The sequence below is a fragment of the Aspergillus wentii genome (assembly GCF_001890725.1).
Source record: "Aspergillus wentii DTO 134E9 unplaced genomic scaffold ASPWEscaffold_2, whole genome shotgun sequence".
NCBI classification, from domain to species: Eukaryota; Fungi; Ascomycota; class Eurotiomycetes; order Eurotiales; family Aspergillaceae; genus Aspergillus; species Aspergillus wentii.
The window spans coordinates 1819241-1838515 of record NW_024467833.1 but is presented as its reverse complement, the minus strand read 5'-3'; the positions used below and the strand labels follow the sequence as shown (position 1 = coordinate 1838515).

Sequence of the window (19275 nt, the reverse complement as noted above, 5' to 3'; positions counted from 1 at the left end):
GGTTTATATAAGTAGGCCAGATTGAATCATGCAGTAGTGAACACTTGCAATATCACTCTATTTATCTTTATAAAAAGCAACAAAGTATATTACTCTACAGCCTAGCAGAAAATATCCCGAGCCAGTATTCATCAGTATAGACATAATATTGGCCAGCATAAGCAAGGGTTGTTGTTGTTCAAGTGGTGGTGGAGGAAGATGTTGCTGAACCGTGAGCGAACCCGTCAAATGAACCCGTATAGTATTCCCATAGCTGACCGTGCAGGTGAAATACGCAAGTAACCACAACATCCCCTTTCTCGCATTTAGCGGAGGCCACGGCGCAAAAGCCAGCCTCAGCTCCATCTCAAACGGGATACAAATTATGTTCCGATTAAATAGCCATGTGCTGTCAAATCAAACAATATATCATATATATCAATCATCAGGACTAGACAAGACTATATCCCATGTAGTTCGGCATCAATCTCTCTCGTAGCATGCAAAACCGTCCGAATCTGCTCCATCTTAAGCGCTCTCTTCTCCTGGATAGCAAGAAGGTTAGATATCTTGACAACATTCTTAATCTGCCGTCCGTTCATAGGAAGCAGTGCCAAACGTTGATACTCCTCATCTGTCACCTCGGAGCTGGCCCCTTTGGACTGGCTGACGAACCGTCGCCAGATCTGGTCTTTGGGTGTTGGTTCGAGGTCGGGATAGTGCAGGGTCAGGTGGATGCGACTTTGGAAGGCCCGGTCGATGGAATCGGCGCGGTTGGTCGTCATGAACAAGATGCCGCGGTAGTATTCGAGGAGGCTGATAATTAGCTGACATCTCATTAGAAGAGTAAAGGGTAGGGGCTAATACCGAAGAAAAACAGCGACAATCTCATTATGCGTCAACTGGCTCATCGACCGCTCCTGCAGAAATACATCACACTCGTCAAACAGCAATATGGCATCCCACTTTTCTGTAAGCTCCAGCACGGTGTTCAGCCGCGACTCGACGGGTTTAGCATTATGGCCCAGCTCTCCGGCGCTGAGTATATATAGTGGTTTTCGCATCTTGTCAGCGACAGCTTCGGCTGTGAGTGTCTTGCCTGTTCCTGGGTTTCCGACAAGCAGCATGATAATGCCTAGACCTTTGCCTTGGATGATGTCGTCAAAGTCGCCTTTGTTGGCGGATTGGCCTTCTAGGAAGGATAGGATTAGGTTCTTGTATCCCGTGGGTAGCATGAGGTTAGGAAATGCGTCGTCGTTCCAGGTTATGTCGCTGATTTGGTCTACGTTGAATTTGCCCCAGCTTTTTGTCTTGAGTGAGTATCCCCGGACGTGGGTGGTGCACAGAAGGAGTTGTTTGTCGGTGAGGGTATGCAGCACTATCAACAATCAGTATTGTCCACTTTCTCGATAAAAGTCACCCACCAGGTTCAATTCTCTCCTCCACTGTCAGCTCTCCTATCTCCAGCTTATTCTGCCCGAGTCGATCACCACGCTGCAAAGCTGGGATCCGACACCTACCAGCCATTGGAAGGGGTCCTACGTGCTGGTCATCGGAGACGTTGATTTGGGGTGTAATGGCCGAGTCCAAGGCAGCCAGACAGATGGCTTCATCTGGAATATCGTGAAAGTACGATGCAGCATCTATGATGACACGTCCGTCTACCTAGATGTCTTGTCAGTATCAATCATTCACAACGCAAATGTACATACATTACGCTTGACCTGCTTTCTCTGGACCTGCTCCAGCATCAGCCCCGAGTACGCCTTGTAGTGAAACCCATGCAGGTCTCGAAATTTCTGCCCTCGAAGAATCGCCCTTTCTTCAGCTTCTTTCTGTGCTGGATGGAATGATGCAGGGAATACACCCAGATCTGTGATACGTCGTGTACCACTGTACGCGCCGATCGCCAGACATCCTGTCGCATATCCAAAGCGCTGGCCGTCCCAATCCACGAATCGGGCCTGTATACCCAGAAATCCTTTATCGTTATACTCAGCGCTGTCGATGATAAAAAAGCGATCCTGACCTGCAGCCGCCGCAACCACACACACCGCAGGTTCAAACAGCGCCCAAAGCAAAGAGTACGTGATGACCCCATGAGCTAACAGATCGTTGACCTCGGCCATAACATCACGCAACTCTGTATGCAGCACATCATACAGAAGTCGCGAGTACGCAGCTGCATCAGGATCCCCTCTCTCCTGCCTCTCCAAAATTCTCGTAAAGCGTTTCCAGCGGTAAAAAAATGGACGAAACGGCGCTCTGAAAACGACCTTGTTCAGCGACGTCGTGATACCTCTATACCCCTCAAACACCTCGCTCAGCGTCTTCTTCAGCGATGCATTCTGGATAACGACTGAGTCGAGCACTAAGGCCTTGCCCTCGCCGTGGTTCTTGCGCATGCGCACGACGAGCGCCTTTTGCTTGGTTTCAGCCTTTTCCTCGACGGCCGTTCGAAGGTCTTTTGGATATTCCTCGACCCAGTTCTTGCAGCAGGAGCATTTGGGTGTCCCTTCGTATAGGGTTTGGATGGTGCATTCTGAACCATCTGGTTCTTTTTCCGTGGAAACGTTGGGGTTGGTGTTTGGCGGGGTAGACATATTGAAACTGGGTTGCTTTGCTGTAGACAAGGCTCTCGACTGGAAAGTCGGTTTATTTATGTTTATTTACACTCAGCCTCATAACACGTGCTAGTTAGGTGCCAGCCTTGTCACATAAAAGAGATGCAATTTCCAAGAAATAAACCCTGTCCATACTATATGTTGACTCATCGGTGTGTCCTGATATAATTTTACTGTTAAAATACAGAAATATAGATATCCAAGGTCAAGTATAGTGACTATTCAGCTTCTGTGCAAGTTCCAGCCTCCATGATCCATCTCAACCATAAACTAACGCTGTCTACATTGCAACATTTAAACTCTTCTTATATCAGTCAGCATATCTCCACCAAGAAAAAGGTACAATATACACACCTCAATTCTCAACTAGCTTCTCCGTCCTCTCACGTCGTGCTTTCAGCATCTCATTCAAGATATCCATCTCAATCTGGACTCTCGTCTGCTCATCCATTGGAGGGCTGCCATCTTCTGTGCCTCTTTCCGGGTCTGCATTCTCAGGTATCTCTTTTTTGGTGCGCTTGATCAAATATTGAAAGCATGATATAACGCATCCTATGATGAAAAAGGATAAAACCAATCCCAAAACGCATGGAAGGGCAATCCTGAACACAACACCAATAGTGGCTCCGAGGACTTTGAAGAAGGCTTTGAAAAAGCTATCGCTGTCTCTGATTCTGACCATTTTGGGTAGATGGTAGGTGGGAAGTGTTGGTATGGATTCAGTGGGAATGGCTTATTTAATATTGCTGATACTGGCAAGGCTGTGGTGGTGGCATGTGCCATCGCAGCTCTGCTTGGCTGCATATACGAATTGAATTATGACTTGCTGTATATCAGCACAGCCTTCTGGGTTAGTCAGGCTACAGGTGTTGTTAAATATAGTATGCCTATAATCCTCGTATTAATGTCATAGCATTTTCTGATGCTCATCACTGGTTTTTGTTTAATCCACACATTTCCTGCACTTCCCAGATTTCAGTCATAAACATCATTCACCATGCTGTACTTTATTTTACCTCTGTATAGTCCATCCAAAGTATGTATAATGCCATCCTGGATTCCCGCCGTCAGATCAGTGGAGGTCCGGACGCAATTGATTCAAGACACACAATAAGATCATCTATCTTCTCAGATAACTGTCAAAGTAAAACGTTATCATTCATTATCAAGCATTGTTGCACTCTTGTTTACATAATTCTATCTTAAGTGGGCTTCATACCCTACTGGCCAATCAGAACAGCGAGATATCATGCCACCGCCAAGAAAAAAAAGAAGAACTTGACAACTCCAGATTCGAGATCCAACCAGCCACTCCATATAGATCTATATCAGAAAAACGAAACAGACAAAATGTGTCAAGCGTGTGTTCCAGGTGTTTCAGTCGATGGCTACGACTGCGACTCGGATTTAGATCTCGAGTCTGATGACGGCTGTGCCTGTCCCCATGACCATAAGGAGCATCACCACGAACATGAGCATGAAGATGAACACAATCACGAACAGAAAGATATAAACAAGGACAACTACTCTCAAGTAGTGACATTCCCCTCTGATCCCTTCTTCACCCGCCTCATCAACGCCACACACCAATACCAAGATCAAATCATCATCAACGACAGTGCCCAGGGGCTGCAACTCACCTACGCCCAATTCCTGCAGGATGTCCAGGCCCTCCGGTTGAAGATCCAGAGTGCAGTTCCTGCAGATGTGCTGGATGCAAGTGGTGTCTTTAAAGAGGGTGTTGACGCCAATGTCGGCGTGCTGGCAGAGATCCAGTATCCGTTTTTCGTGGCCAGTTTGGCCATTCTTGCTATGGGGGGTGTTATTGTGCCTATGGGTGGGTTTTCTTTCCAGGTTTTCTGGTATTTTATACTAATTATTACAAGGACATGAACCTGAGCCCGAACAAGCAGTCGCTGTTTTGAATGAATCTAAATCGACAGTTCTGGTCTTCGATCCCACCCAGACAGACCTGGCCACAGCAATCAAAAAAGAGGATGAATCCATCACCCAACTCCCTATTGAAATCAACCAGACTCAGAAGAATCCAGAGAAACTCGGATTTGCCACCGCCGACGACGTGGTCATCGCCCCCGAGCGTCCGGCTCTTCTTCTGTTCACCGACAGCGACACACCTGCCGTGTTGACCCGCCAGACTTTCTACGATCAGGCCACTGGTAAGGCCATAGCCACGACGGAGATGACTGATGCGACAATGTTGTGTATTCTTATCTGCCTGTCTTCTGGGCCGCCTCCATCATGAATGATAAAATTGCGAATATTTCAATATATTTCCGCCTCTCTTTGTGGGGGGCGATGGGGACGACCAAATCAGGACTAGCGGGACTCAACCCCCAAATTGGGTGGATCCAATGTAGCCAATAAACTCATCCCCGCTAGTCTGTATCCGGTTAGCGCCAGTGCTTGGCAGCAAATCTCTACATCAAATATAGAAAGAGCAATTCACTTGACAACCAACAAACACCACCCTCCAGATTCATAACAGAAGAAATAAGAAAAAATTACTCACTTAGTGTATTTTTGCTTAGCTGTCTACTGTTCATAGAGTCAATTGCAAGTTTTCTGAACTATAGCCTCGACCTCATGTCAGGTCCTGGAAGCACCGATGGCGCTCAGCCGTATTCCTCCATGGCTGGGAAGCTGGACTCCAACCTCCTCCGAGCCCTTGAAGTAATGGGGTTCGACTCCATGACGCCTGTCCAACAGCGTGTTTTGACCGAACTGCCCAACTGGCGCAGTGACTGCCTCGTCCAGGCCAAAACTGGCACGGGCAAAACTCTCGCTTTTCTGCTACCTGCGTTGCACTGTCTGCTCCAAGGCTATTCGCCGCCAAGAGGTCAGGTCGGCGTCTTGATCATCACTCCCACAAGAGAACTCGCCCAGCAGATCGCAAAGTCATGCGATCAACTAACATCACAACTGGCGAAGCCTCTTGAGTGCCACATCGCAGTTGGTGGAACGGCTCGGGCATCTGCTTTTTCGCGCTTCATCAAGGGAGCGCCATCTGTTTTGGTGGCGACCCCGGGACGACTCAAGGACTATCTCTCCGACCCCTCTGCGGCTGAGAAGCTGTCTAATATCCAAACTCTGGTTTTGGATGAAGCCGACACTATGCTCGAGACCGGATTCATCGCTGATGTGAAGCAAATTCTCCGACTTATTCCACCAAAGAGCACCGGCTGGCAAGGAATGTGCTTTTCCGCCACTGTTCCTCCCAAGGTCAAGGATGTGGTCAAGGTTGTCTTGAAGCCAGGCTACAGTAGCCTTTCGACCATTGAAGAGAACGAGGCACCAACGCACGAGAGAGTACCCCAGTACCACGTACTCATGCCGGGGGTGGCAGACACATTCACCACACTCGCCTCCCTTCTCAAACTGGAAATCAAGAGCAGCTCGAAAATCATCGTCTTCGGCGTTACCGCAAACATGGTTGCTCTCTTCGCAGGACTCTTTTCTCAAGGCTTGACTCCTTTGAGGGTGTTTGAGATTCACTCCAGACTCAATCAGAGCGCTCGCACCAAAACTACGGCCCAATTCAAGGAGGCAGCTGCTGGAATCCTGTTCGCCTCAGATGTCATTGGTCGTGGCATGGATTTCCCTAATGTCGACTTGGTTATCCAGGTCGGTTTGCCATCCAACGGCGAGCAGTACGTCCATCGTGTCGGTCGTACAGCCCGAGCTGGCAATGACGGCCGCGCTATCATCCTTCTCACCGAAACCGAATCTTTCTTTATGAGAAACAACCGCCACCTACCCATCAAACCCCATCCGCAGACCGACGCAATCAACGAGGGCGCCGCCTCATGCGCCGATGCCGTCACCCAGGCTATGTACGCCATCGATGAAGAGAAAAAGCAACGCGCCTACTCGTCTTTCATCGGTTTCTTCGCTGGGTCCGGTCTTCTGAGACAGCTGCGTCTCGATAAGGCCGGTCTTGTTCAGCTCGCAAACGACATGGCTATGAATGGCATGGCGTGCCCTGAACCTCCACCGATGGAGAAAAAAACCATTGGCAAGATGGGCTTGAAGGGCGTTCCTGGATTCAACTATGCGAGTGGAGGTGACTCTTTTCGGGGCAGTTCCTCGAGACCGCGCAATAATCCTCAGGGCAAGATTCGTGATGCGCTGAGCCCTGGGGCTGGCGGAGACCGAGGTGGAGTTGAGAAAAGACGTGGAGGAGGTCGTGGAGGTCGTGGGCGTGGGCGTGGAGGGCGTGGTGGAAAGCCGAGGGGAGCATGAGTTTTTTAAAGCCATAGCATACGATATAAACCTCCATAGACATTAGAGAATACCTGCTTATACATACAGTTAATCAAAACATAAATACACCAATTACTGTTCCGCCGCCCCATTAATTTCATTCTCCCTTCATCTCTCGTGGGCACATACAACGACGAATAGAAACGCAGAACATGTCAGTACTCATCATGACGACGGAAGTTATTCATCCCATTCCCAACCTCCTGTCGACCCAACGGCGTCATATCCAAAAGGTGGTATGTAGAGAGGATAACCTCCAACCCACGATCACTCGTGTCATAAGTATGATACACCTCATCCCCCTCCTTCAAAAAAACACAAAGACCAAAGTATCCATTCCCCGGCTTCCAGGTGATCTTCTCACCCGCCCGTTCCGCCTCCTCCCACGCTCGGTGCGTTTTCGCAGAACTATAAAACGGAAACTCCCATCCCAGCCGGTTCTTATACGCAGTCACCTCGTCCAGAGTGGCCGTCGCAACCGCCACAAACGAGGTATTCCTGCTCTGCAAATGTCCCAGGTCGGGGATATGGTCCATGCAGAATGAGCATCCCACGCAGCCTTGCGTCTCGCCTGGTGATAGCATGAAGTGGTACAGGATAAGCTGTTTCCGGCCGTCGAAGAGATCCGGAAGACTCTTTTCTCCGGCTGGTGTGTCGAATTTGAATCGCGTGGGGTTGGGGACTTGCACTATGGGCAGCTTGCGGCGTGAGGCTGCGATGTCTTGTAGTAGGCGTGTGGCGGCTTTCTCCTGCTCGAGGAGACGAGCTCGTGCTTGTTGGTATTCTTCTGGGGTGGCGATTTGGTTCTGCTCATTGTTAGATGCTGTTGGGTATTAGTGGATTGCGCAAATGTACTTTGTCTGCCATGTTTGCTGTATTATCCTTTGGCATGGATGTTGTTAGGTATACTGATTGAACTGAGATTGAAGATGTTGGAGTGAGCTGGATGTAGCTCTTATTTGATTGGTCAATTTTATAGTGATGATGTCATCAATCTAGCATGTGAGCGCTCAAAGCGGAAGCTAGGGCTTGTCATTAGGGCTATCTTCTTGTCGAAGAACTGTTTTTACGACGCTTAAAAATTTATCGGGATATAAAATGACGGAAAACGAGCTAAATAGAAACACGTAAAGATAGATACATAGAATATATAGTTATAGTGCTGTCTAGGGTATTTTGAATGTGTCGTTCTCACTGGATAGGTAGTACTCTCTGGGTTGTTTTGTATACGACTGATCAAGACGGGATCCGAATCACTTTCTCATACCCGTTCTTTGCAGTCAAGATAAGCACCTTTTTTATTTGAAAAAGAAATTAATTAATTAAAGTAAAGAAAGCTCTAGTAGGGGATTTTTATCATGGGCTGAGATACAGTCAGTGAGCGGCGGCATCTTTTCCCAGGAACGGACGGGAGTTGAGCATCCCCCCGCAGTCATTCACTGGACTACTCCCAGCCTCAATATTTTAACCTTTTCCTTGACACCTCTGGCCTTTGCTTCTTCACCATCTTCTCAGACCTCAATCTACAACCACCATCAACATGCGTCTCCCAGCAGAGATTATCATCCTAATTGTCAACTTCCTCATCCCTCCCAATCCACCCCTCGTGTTTCCTCCTAATCATGAGGTGACAAAGACCCTCCTTAGCTTCACCCGAGTGAGCAAGCTTACCTATGAGACTGCCAGGGACCTCTTGGTGAAGCATTGTCTCTACCTCGATTCGAAGCGTTCCGCCTGGAAACTGCTCAGCCAAGGACCACCACTCCGTCCATTTGTACCGGACAAGAGGACGACGAATCTAAAACAAATTCGGTTTACGCCTCTGGGGCTTTACCTATCCCTGCCCTGGAAGGATGCGTCGAGTTTTGATTCGGGTGAAAAGCAGACAGATTCAGATGAGTCCGCCGAGTCAGGCGAGCATTGGATAACGCCAAAATCCGCATTGGTTGAGCCTCTTATATCTGGTCTTAGTTTTCGACTCCGACGATTGGTAGTCGATATACTCCCAGAGGGGATAGACGACAGTTTTTGGGAGGAATTACATGGTCTCTACAAGTCGCATGTTAACATGTTCCCTCTGCAAGAATACTGCTCCATCCAAACCAGTTTTCCCTGGAATTACTCGGGTATGCACGTTGAGCCTAAGCTATGGTTCTGGAGTTTCAGGGAGAATCTCCGCCATCTCGCTCTCACTAATACCAATGTTAGCGGAATCAACTTCTTAGTTAATCTCAGTGGCTTGTCTCACCTCACTCATCTGGTCTTTACTCGGCCACATAATCTGTTGGATCCATGTCCTTCTTTTCCTGGTGGGCGAAACTCCCTCCCTCGTTTGCAACGCGTCTTGATCGTAGACACGCCAAGAGGGCACCAGCGTTATGCGCTACATTCAGGGCAACATTCGGAACCGAATTTTGTGGATCGCCTACTGGAGATTCAGGATTTTCCTAGCGCAGCGTCGGGACATGGTAATTTGAATACAAGATCTTCTTTCAGTATCCTATCTGTGGCTGTTCCTTCCAAAGATGATGGCCACTTTCCTAATGACGACTGCCAGGCTTGGGTACGCCGACATGTGCTGGATGGGACTTTGTGGGACTTTCCTGACCCTACGGGGCCAAGCCGTTTAGTGCTCAAGGATATGGTGGTCTACAATGATCTGGCATGATGAGCATGTTCCTCGAAGATCCATTCTATCACATGTGATTCCTTCAGTTCGACACAGTGAGATACAAAAGAAATGGTCACATAATTCTGGAAAGAATCGCCGCATCTTTCTATTGTGTATTTACTGTTTTTAATATCTTTGAATGCTTTTTCATTCTGGTTTTTTCCTCTCCTGTCTCTCGAATATCGCATTCAATGCCATAGATACACTCTTGGATTGTATTCCTAAACGACTGAACTTATTCAATGTATCAAATAAACAAATCGCATAATAAGCACCAAATTCACATATGTCCGGTGTATATCTATCCCATCCATCAATGCCCCTAAGAGACTGCACTCTTCTGCTGCAAGTTGCGTCTCGCCCGAGCAATCAGCTCCCTCAACCGATCATTCGCTTTGCCATCCACAAACATGAAATTCCTGGCAATCTTCTCCCTACTTTCATCCATGGTCAGGATAAAGATATATTCACGCTCGAAGCGCCATTCCTCATCCAAGAGGCCATCGTCCTTCACTTCATCTCGGAAGTTGGCCATGCTTGTAGCCCAGATTGTGACTTGGCTCTTTTCTTCGTTTGCAAAAATTTCCTTTGGGATTACTGGTATGGTGGAAAAGACGTCTTTCATAGCGGCGATATGGTTGGTAAATGTGATTGGATTTTTGGGTGGGTGAGGAGAGATGCTGGACGGCGCGAATTCGCTGGTTGCTGTAGGTGTCAAAACGGCAAGGAGGGACTCGGAAGAGAGATTTGAGAGGCCGTTAAGAAATGAGAGAGCAGTCTGATGTATCTTTGAAGACATTATGGCTGAATGATTAGGTTAAATCAAAGTTGTTGAGACTTGTTTGGGAAATAACTAGTGCTCCAGAGCATAGTATATATATACACCACTATACCACTTCGTGTAAATTTTCAAAATCGGAGTTTGGAGTTAGCCTTTTTTTTCTCGACCGGAATTTAGAATCTGTCAGTTTTATCCCCAGGTTATTACCCTCAATGCCAATATGCTTATGGATGATCTTTTAATCCTTCGTTGCTGCACAGCTGTTTACCCCGGAGTATTCGGGGTTAAGATCCATGATATCTCCGGGGTACGGATAGCTGTAATATTTGGTTATAAGTGTAAACAAAGGAGAACCGATTATCTAATGACACGGTGCCCGAGTGGTTAAGGGGATTGACTCGAATTCGGAAGAAAATTCTGACATCAATTACATTCGTGTGCGCATGTTCGAATCATGCCCGTGTCGTTCTTTTTTTTTCTTTTTCTTTTTTATACATACAACCAACAACGCAGTTGGCGAATTTGAACTCTTCACTATTTTTCCTTTTCATTATTTTTCCTTTTCATTATTCTTTTTTCAATTGACTTATTTATAAAATACGTTCATAATTACTCAATGCTAGTTTAGGCGCTCAAAACCCAGTATTAACAAATTCCGCGGTTTTGTTGATGTTTCTCGCTCTCTACTCGTGGCAAAGAATTTACTCTGATAGCTGCCTTGTATATGATTGATTTCCCTAGGTTATTTGCTTGCATTCAGAAACGGAAGCGGCATGGTGGCTTCGAGGATTCGGCCTTTGGTTATTTAAAGGACTGTCGATTCGACCCTCCACGCAGCGTCAATTGTGCTGGAAGTCATATTGGCAACATCTGGCTATGGAATCTGCGGCTCATCCAGCAGGAAAACCTGGTTTGTGTAGAGTCAAGCAAGGCCCATATATCTAAGGATTATTTCAACCACCAATTTAAACTTTCAAATACAGCGTTGAACTTCTACAAAACCTTTTCGTCATTGATCACGGCGCCTGCTTTGTTGATGGATCTATGCAGACAAAAAGCTATAACCACTGGTTGTAATTCACTTTGTCATGATGATTCTTCCATTTCAATCAAGATATGCCTGGGTGCTGCACCGCCCTTTTTCCACTCCCGTCTTTCTCACTCTCCCCTCTTCCTCGTCGACCTTCCTTCCCATCTGACTTCTCTATCCCCGAGTATCCCTTAGGGTGTTTTCAACCATGGAACCCGGGAACCTGCAACGCCAGGGCTCTGCTCGCCACTCCACAACCGAGCAAGTGATGCTTGATCTTCTCCGAAGTGACTCGAACCCCCCCGCCTCCTTGACCCAGACAGCGAAGGCTGTAATTGATTTTGAATTGTCAAAATGTGACACGAGAAGTGGGTTCCGACCAGAACTTGGCGTCTACAATGAACTGTTTAAAAAATCGACGAACTGGGGGGCCATACTCCGGAACCTGTATTGGCGGGCTCGGCGACAATCCGCAGTATGGGACGTTTTTGAGCTTCTGGTGATGAAGGGTTTCATAAGCCCAAGCTGCTTGACTATCTCAGTGGATCTCATGTCAATGACCCGTGAAACTGGTATCATTACGAGTTTGCTGAATTGCTTCTCGACCCCTTACCACGACATGTACGCAGCTGATCGGGGCGACATTCCTTTGCAGTCGACCAGTTGGAACGCAGATACCCAGTGGTAGGATCTAAACATCCTGTCTTCCTGTTACATCTGACCTTGGGTCTAACTTTTATGATTAGGCTCGCAACGATGATCGTCCGCAGTGGCGCGGAACTTGAAAAACTTCTTGACACAATCCATGCCAGTCGCTTTTTAGGTGAATGCCTACCGGAGGAACTAGAACTCTTCAAAAAGATGCACCCTGAAGGGACAGCAAACCTATTATTGAATCCCCGGGAGCGGGAGCGGGAGCGGCACGAAAGGCCATGTGCGGATTATAGCATTATGCCAAAAGACAACATTTTTGGATTTTGGCTTCCCCATGGCCTCAGAAGCGAAACACTTAGCACGCATATCTACCAGTGCAAGGAACGTTTCAACAACATTGAACGCGTATTTCGGGAAGTTGAATGTATTTCAAAGGATAAACTCTGGCTTGAAGCGGAACAGGCGGATTTCTTCGACCAGAATCAAGGGTTGCTCCCTGGGGGTGATAACGACTACCCAGACATCAATATCGAATACCATGATTCGAATCTGCCTTGCATATGAGAGCTAGCCTGAAACTCCCTCGCACTTCTTCTTCTTCTTCTTTTTACCTCTCCCTTCCTGGCTGTCTAATCATGTTTTCTCTGGCTTCCTAATGACTTATCGTGACTTTGGCGTCCAAAAGCCGTGGACGATGCTGGGCATACCATGGGCACTAGTTAGAAGTTACATAATTAGAAAATAGGAACTGCTGCTTATTATCACATCTTTTGCTTGATAGCATTTTCTTGAGGAAAAGAAGGGAACTACTACAGGAAGCTACAGCCCAATTCTTTTACGAAAACGGCAACTAGGGCTCTCTTCTAGGGCTACGATCATGTTCCTAGCCATGTATCTCCACGTGACATCACATGATACCAAATCCAATTGACTCACGGGTCATGTGACATTCCAGAAGCCCCTCACCCCACATAGATTGTCGGCGCCGACCCCTCCATCGTGGGACGCTTTCGGGACTTTTTGCTTCATTTTTCGGAGCATATCTACGATATTGCCAGGGCGGTTTATCCATTTATTCATTGCTACATAAGCCTCCTTAGTCAATTCCCTGTGCCTCCGAGCTACACCGGCAAACATGGCGGCTCCCGGAACTGAGACGGTCCTCCCCCTTCGTGATGACCAGAAGGCTGCTGCTACGGAGCAAGAGATCAACCCTTGGGACGTTCAAGCTGGACAAGATGCGGATGGAAACGCCCTTGCCTTTGACTACGTCAAGATTTCGCAGTACGACCGAACTTTTCCTTTATGGCTGGGCCAATCACTGATGGGAACAGGAAATGGGCGACCAAGCTGATCGACGAGGATCTCCTCCAGCGCTTCGAGCGATTGACCGGCCACAAACCGCACCGTTGGTTGAGACGCGGTCTCTTCTTCTCCCACCGTGACTTCGACAAGATCCTCGACAAGTACGAGTACGGCGAACCCTTTTTCTTGTATACAGGACGAGGACCGTCTAGCGATGCGCTGCACTTGGGTCACACCATTCCTTTCTCTTTCACAAAGTGGCTGCAGGATGTCTTTGATGTCCCTCTAGGTATGTCGAAGACTCTCCGTCTTTACCCCATGGTCCTGTTTGGGGCGATTCAACACATAGCTGACAATGTAAATAGTCATTATGCTTACAGGTAAGACTCGCATCATCAAGCCACGCGGGCTATGTATTGACCGTAGCAGACGACGAAAAGGCGCTCTTCAAGGAAAAGCTCTCATTCGAGGAGACACACAAGTTCGCGCTACAAAATGCAAAGGATATCATCGCATGCGGTTTCGATCAGAAAAAGACGTTCATCTACAGTGACTTGGAATACATGGGAGGCCATTTCATGACCAACATTTGGGAATTCTCGAAGCTCATCACTTTCAACCAAGTGCGAGGAGCATTTGGTTTCAACGAGAGGTCAGCAGCACCCATTCCCTTCGTCTCCATGGCAAAAGATATACTTGATTGCGCTTGCTTTCATTGCGCATAGCTTTCGCCACGCCATAATTGCTCTATTGTACTAACATATCGCAGCACTAACATTGGTCGAATCATGTTCCCAGCTGCGCAATGGTAAGTTATTCCACCGCAACTGCCCAACTTCCGCTGACTCTATGACAGTGCCGCCGCCTTCGCGACATCGTACCCACATATCTGGACCGACAACCCCGACCCACTCGCTGATCGATCGAAGGCTATCGCAAAGATCCAGTGTCTGATTCCAATGGCTATTGACCAAGATCCTTATTTCCGACTTCTGCGCGATAACTCCCAACGTATGCGATTCCCGTCGCCAAAGCCTGCTTTGATCCACTCCAAGTTCCTCACAGCACTGCAAGGTGCTGGCGGTAAGATGAGCGCAAGTGACGCCAAGTGAGACTACCTCCGATATTTCTAGATGAGCGTTGACTGACACCACTTGAAGCTCTGCAATCTTCATGTCGGACACCCCTAACCAGATCAAGGTGAGATCCGTCAGCCCAGTCTTTTTGTAAGACCACATCGCTAATGCACGGTTGTAGAACAAAATCAACAAGTACGCCTTCAGCGGAGGAAGAGACACTGTGGAAGAGCACCGAAAGCTTGGAGGAATCCCCGAAGTGGACGTCTCGTTCCAATGTACGTGTTTTGCTAATCGAGTTTCTTCTGTGTAGATGATCTAACGAAGTTATAGACATTTCCTACTTCGAAGAAGATGACGCAAAACTGAAGGAGATTGAGGACAGCTACCGAAAGGGCGACCTGCTTACGGGAGAGCTGAAGAAGATGGCCATCACATTGCTGCAGGGATACGTCAAGGACTTCCAGGAGCGAAGAAAGGAGGTCTCGGATCAGCTACTCAGGCAATTCATGACGCCTCGGAAGCTGGAATGGAACGGCAACCCCAACCCGACACCAAAGCCTCAAAAGGCACCAAAGGGAGAGAAGGGTGAGAAAGGAAAGAAGGAGGAGAAAAAGAACTGAAGAAGTATACATAATAGAAATACGTCAAGGGTTTGGACTCTGGAAGAATGATCATTTCCAGCAGTCTGAACTCTGACTGGAAGCAGACACCTCAAGATGCCGCGCGGGAGCTCACTGTTCATTGCAGTCTAGGGTATCGCTGTACATTGGAAGGCCCCATAGATCTATCCCAGGCTACGGCCATGCAAATAAGCCACAGGCAATCAGAATTTCGAACTAGAATATTATGACCAGATTCACAAGTTTCATTTTTGCGCATCAGTTGACAATCTTGTAACATATCTCGGAAGCCCTCTCATAGATAACCAGGCTTGAATTGCCCGATATTGACCTCTGGCAGCATGGTAGCCATGCACCACGAGGGATTCATTCTATTCCTTCGATGGAACAGAAGAACGGAGGGTGAGGAGGTTGTAACCTCTTAACGATTCCAACCGAGAGGAATGCCGGATCAGCAGGCGATGCCCATACTAGGAGCTGGGGTGACAGATAGGTAAACGTGGTAACATATATGGTCCCTTTAGTCTGTCCTCTGTCGCACTTCTCTATCCTGGGTATCGATGTTGGCGCCGCTGATGGCATCCATAACCAACTGCCGCAGCTGATTCTGCGTGGCTTCGCTGTGGAAATCCTCCCGGGCAGCCAACTCATCAATCCTCCGCTTGAATTCTGGATCCACATCCTCTGTTCCTGCATTTGCCTCTTGCTCCGACACTGTCCCCAAGTTCATTTGAATATTAGCCGGCAGCGGCGGGGCGGGGTTCAAGGCATCCATCGACTGATCGGCCGGCGAAGCGGGTGGCAGACCCATAACCTGTCGCAAATAGGCTGCAATATCAGGGAATGAGCCGTCAGCCTCGATGGTCTCCTGTGCCGATAACCCTTCATCGTTTTTCTTGTTGTAGTCCACTCCGAGTTCCTCCACTAGGCATTTAGCGATCGACAGTTTCTCCGTCACGAACAGGCAGGTTTCTCCATCTTCGTCGAGGATGTTGACGTCTGCGTGAAATTCCTGAACGAGAGCTCGGAGGAGATCGCGATGGCCGTAGGAAGCGGCAGCGTGGAGCAGCGAGTAGCCATGTTCGTCTTGACCGGAAGCGATGGAAGGATTCGAGCGCAGCAGAGTCAGAAGGGCGGAGGGGTTGTCGGCAGCGAGAATGTAGGGGTTTGGTTGAGTCATTGTGGGCTGTGGAGTCAGCAGGCGGGCTGAGAAAAACAATAGTTGGATTATCTCGTACCTAGATGATGAAGATCCGGTGTTTAATTATCGACAGGAAGGAGAAAAGAGGAGATGGATGAATCACGGGCGAGGCTGTCGGTGGCGCAGGGCCGAAATCTTCTTTTCTGCCCCGCAAAAATAATGACTGATTTATTTTCTTCCCGACGGTGACTGTGACGTCTGTCTCAGTTTGACTCACGACTCTGAATGAGAAAGGGCTAGATTCTTTGTATCTTGCTGATCAAGGCGAGAAGACTTTGATAAAGGGGCTTTAATTCTTTCTGGACTTCTTTATCTCTGCAGTCTTCGTTTCGCACTTGTGTTACCCCCACCTCTCTGTCTCGCTCTCTTCCCCACCAACAATCGCGCACATCACCACGTAACGACTGGGAAATATAGCAATAGACTGTCATTGGAAAAATCACCCATCATGCCTCAACAGGACCCTACGCAGGTCGCACAGCTCGTCGAAAGCCTGGGGGCTGCCAGTAAGAGGTCCAAGACCGAGGGCAAGCGCGCGTTCTCATGCAAGAAAACCACCTTTCCCGTGGCAGGCTCTGACAACATCTCGGTGGATTCGTGGAGGTTTATGGACTGGGATTACAAGCGCAGCGATCTCCCTACATATGCGCGAGGTCTTTTCACCACGAAGAGAAAGGATGGCACCCCCGAAATCGCTGTCCGCGGTTACGACAAGTTCTTCAACGTCGATGAAGTGAACTCGACCAGATGGAGGAATATCGAGACAAATACACGGGGTCCCTACGAGCTTAGTGTGAAGGAAAATGGTTGCATTATTTTCATATCTGGACTGGAGGATGATACGTTATTGGTCTGCAGCAAGCATTCGACTGGAGTCCGCAGCGACGCTGAAGTGAGCCATGCCCAGGCCGGTGAAAAATGGGTCGAGCGTCATGTCGCGGCTGTAGGCAAGTCTTCGAAGGATCTAGCGAGGGAACTGCGAAGGTTGAACGCCACAGCCGTAGGAGAGCTCTGTGACGACAGCTTCGAAGAGCACGTTCTTGCTTACGACCAGGCCGCCTCGGGCATCTATATTCACGGTATCAACTTTAATCTGCCACAATTCGCAACACTGCCCAGCTCCGAGGTTCATCAATTTGCCGATTCGTGGGGCTTCAAGAAAGCGAACTTTGTTGTCTACGATGATATCAAGTCGGTCAAGGAATTCCTCGATCAATGCGCCGAGACTGGAACATGGAACGGCCGAGAGACCGAGGGATTTGTGATCCGTTGTCAAATGAGCGAGGGTGGCGGGCCATACCAGGATTGGTTCTTCAAGTACAAGTTTGAGGAGCCATATCTCATGTACAGACAATGGCGTGAATGCACCAAGGCAGTTATCGCGGGCAAGCTTCCCCGGATAAAGAAACACCAGAAGATCACTGAAGAGTATCTGCTTTATGCCCGACGACAGCTCGCCCAAAACCCGAGCTTGGGAAGGCTCTACGCCCAGAACCATGGAATCATTTCGATGCGGGAAGGGTTCCTTCAGGAGCGAGGCTTGAAGGGTTCTGAGATTATCGCCATGGAATCAGCCGCCGCAGGACAAGAAGTGACACAGAATGTCATTCTGGCACCTATTGCCTCGCTCGGCTCTGGCAAGACCACCGTGGCTCTGGCACTTACCAAGCTGTTCGGATGGGGCCACATCCAGAACGACAACCTCCCAAAGCAAAAGAACAAGGGAAAGAAGTTTGCCTTGGATATAACCAATGCTCTCGGACAGAGCCCCGTCGTGTTCGCTGATCGTAACAACCACCAGAAGCGCGAGAGAAAGCAACTCATGGACGATGTCACTCCGGTTATTCGCGACGCCCGATTCGTCGCACTGCATTATGTCCACGAACCCAAGGGCCAGTTGCTTCCTGGAATCAGAGAGGTGACCCGACAGCGTGTTCTTGAACGAGGAGACAACCACCAAACCATCCGAGCGGGCACCAAGAACTCCGAGGAGATCATCGGTATCATGGAAGGATTCCTCAGCCGCTTCGAAGCTGTCGACACAGAACGGGACCCCGACGAGAACTTCGACGAAGTCATCAACCTCGACGTTACAGCATCATCCCGCGAAAACCTCGAAAAGGTCGTGGCAGCCCTCCACGCCGCCTACCCCCGCATCGTAGACCGCATCCCTTCATCGCAGGAACTAGACGACGCCATCAACTGGGCCATGACCGACTACCACGTCCAGCTCGACCTCAGCCACACCTACGGCTCTTCTAAGCAAACCCAAAAGAAAGGCGCCAAACCCCCCAACAACCCCTCCTCCCAGTCCGCCGCACCACCCATCCAGTCCCCCGAAGCCCTCGCCAAAAAGATCGAATACTTCGGCATCTCCCTCCCAACCTCGGAAGTCTCCTCCCTCCTCCACTCCCTCTTTCCCCCCTCCACCCCTCCCACCCAAGCACGCCTCTACAACCAACTCGTCAACTCGCGCCGCGTCCAACCAGCCTTCCACGTCACCCTCATCCACCGCGCCTCCAAAAAGGACTCCCCCCATATCTGGGACCGTTACGCATCCCACTACATCGACACCCTCAAAGCATCCCCGGACTCCAACGCCTCCGTCACCGGTAGCCCCACGCTCGCCCCCGCGCGCGTCCGCCTCGAACGCCTCATCTGGGACTCCCGCATTATGGCTTTCGTCGCGAGAATCATGCCGCCCGATGACCAGAGTGTGTCGGACTGGCCCTGCGCGAATGCGCTGCCGCACGTTACTATTGGGACGGCTTCGCCGGACGTCAAGCCCAAGGAGAGTAATGACTTGCTGCGGCGCTGGCTTGAGGTTGGGTCTGGTGGTGAGACGGGCATTTGGGAGGCGGAGATTCCGGGCGTGAAGGTCGTTCAGGGTTCGATTGGGGTTGTTATGAGCCGGGGAAAGTAGATTTGATATGAGAATGAGAGTGAGAAGGCGTTGATTGATTGATGTTAATGAGTATTAGATAAATGATATTTTTAGATAAAAAGTCACTGCAATGAGATATGATTCATGTATGCAAGCAGGCACTGTC

The 19275-nt window shown here is 48.9% G+C and overlaps 11 protein-coding genes and 1 non-coding gene across 12 annotated transcripts; 7 read left to right on the top strand and 5 right to left on the bottom strand.

Annotated features, from left to right (window-relative positions):
* Window positions 1–214: 214 nt before the first annotated feature.
* On the bottom strand, window positions 215–2745 carry ASPWEDRAFT_341528 (ATP-binding protein). Its single transcript, XM_040833935.1, has 4 exons — window positions 1692–2745; window positions 1404–1644; window positions 847–1357; window positions 215–795 (listed from the first exon to the last, which is right to left on the bottom strand). The coding sequence occupies exons 1-4, from the start codon at window positions 2580–2582 to the stop codon at window positions 441–443; spliced, it is 1998 nt and encodes a 665-aa protein (XP_040692417.1). The 5' UTR covers window positions 2583–2745; the 3' UTR covers window positions 215–440.
* Window positions 2746–3619, bottom strand: ASPWEDRAFT_341527 (uncharacterized protein). Its single transcript, XM_040833934.1, has 2 exons — window positions 2958–3619; window positions 2746–2907 (listed from the first exon to the last, which is right to left on the bottom strand). Exon 1 carries the CDS (start codon window positions 3283–3285, stop codon window positions 2959–2961), a length of 327 nt encoding a protein of 108 aa, XP_040692416.1. The 5' UTR covers window positions 3286–3619; the 3' UTR covers window positions 2746–2907; window position 2958.
* ASPWEDRAFT_180238 (uncharacterized protein) lies at window positions 3539–6863 on the top strand (the record flags this gene model as incomplete). Its single annotated transcript, XM_040831834.1, has 3 exons — window positions 3539–4440; window positions 4490–4780; window positions 5170–6863. Exons 1-3 carry the CDS (start codon window positions 3954–3956, stop codon window positions 6861–6863), a joined length of 2472 nt encoding a protein of 823 aa, XP_040692415.1. The 5' UTR covers window positions 3539–3953.
* Window positions 6864–7039: 176 nt separating this feature from the next.
* Window positions 7040–7751, bottom strand: ASPWEDRAFT_24640 (DUF899 domain-containing protein; the record flags this gene model as incomplete). The annotated part of the gene is made up of 2 exons (XM_040832643.1): window positions 7040–7690; window positions 7740–7751. 2 exons carry the CDS (start codon window positions 7749–7751, stop codon window positions 7040–7042), a joined length of 663 nt encoding a protein of 220 aa, XP_040692414.1.
* Window positions 7752–8424: 673 nt separating this feature from the next.
* On the top strand, window positions 8425–9552 carry ASPWEDRAFT_168625 (uncharacterized protein; the record flags this gene model as incomplete). The annotated part of the gene is made up of 1 exon (XM_040830319.1): window positions 8425–9552. One exon carries the CDS (start codon window positions 8425–8427, stop codon window positions 9550–9552), a length of 1128 nt encoding a protein of 375 aa, XP_040692413.1.
* A 145-nt stretch (window positions 9553–9697) lies between these two features.
* Window positions 9698–10354, bottom strand: ASPWEDRAFT_735355 (uncharacterized protein; the record flags this gene model as incomplete). The annotated part of the gene is made up of 1 exon (XM_040839345.1): window positions 9698–10354. The coding sequence occupies one exon, from the start codon at window positions 10352–10354 to the stop codon at window positions 9878–9880; it is 477 nt and encodes a 158-aa protein (XP_040692412.1). The 3' UTR covers window positions 9698–9877.
* A 347-nt stretch (window positions 10355–10701) lies between these two features.
* ASPWEDRAFT_341487 (uncharacterized protein) lies at window positions 10702–11660 on the top strand. Its single transcript, XM_040833933.1, has one exon. It carries the CDS (start codon window positions 11061–11063, stop codon window positions 11559–11561), a length of 501 nt encoding a protein of 166 aa, XP_040692411.1. The 5' UTR covers window positions 10702–11060; the 3' UTR covers window positions 11562–11660.
* ASPWEDRAFT_t76 lies at window positions 10703–10802 on the top strand. The gene has a single exon. It is a non-coding gene; the product is annotated as a tRNA-Ser (tRNA).
* ASPWEDRAFT_180237 (uncharacterized protein) lies at window positions 11355–12775 on the top strand. The gene is made up of 2 exons (XM_040831833.1): window positions 11355–12050; window positions 12113–12775. Exons 1-2 carry the CDS (start codon window positions 11575–11577, stop codon window positions 12582–12584), a joined length of 948 nt encoding a protein of 315 aa, XP_040692410.1. The 5' UTR covers window positions 11355–11574; the 3' UTR covers window positions 12585–12775.
* Window positions 12776–13009: 234 nt separating this feature from the next.
* On the top strand, window positions 13010–15361 carry ASPWEDRAFT_36423 (tryptophan--tRNA ligase WRS1). Its single transcript, XM_040834453.1, has 9 exons — window positions 13010–13304; window positions 13355–13614; window positions 13691–13705; window positions 13755–13977; window positions 14095–14133; window positions 14182–14433; window positions 14486–14525; window positions 14583–14679; window positions 14735–15361. The coding sequence occupies exons 1-9, from the start codon at window positions 13156–13158 to the stop codon at window positions 15022–15024; spliced, it is 1365 nt and encodes a 454-aa protein (XP_040692409.1). The 5' UTR covers window positions 13010–13155; the 3' UTR covers window positions 15025–15361.
* A 183-nt stretch (window positions 15362–15544) lies between these two features.
* ASPWEDRAFT_168621 (ankyrin repeat protein) lies at window positions 15545–16204 on the bottom strand (the record flags this gene model as incomplete). The annotated part of the gene is made up of 1 exon (XM_040830318.1): window positions 15545–16204. One exon carries the CDS (start codon window positions 16202–16204, stop codon window positions 15545–15547), a length of 660 nt encoding a protein of 219 aa, XP_040692408.1.
* Window positions 16205–16418: 214 nt separating this feature from the next.
* On the top strand, window positions 16419–19176 carry ASPWEDRAFT_36421 (tRNA ligase). Its single transcript, XM_040834452.1, has one exon. It carries the CDS (start codon window positions 16674–16676, stop codon window positions 19146–19148), a length of 2475 nt encoding a protein of 824 aa, XP_040692407.1. The 5' UTR covers window positions 16419–16673; the 3' UTR covers window positions 19149–19176.
* The last annotated feature ends 99 nt before the right edge of the window (window positions 19177–19275 follow it).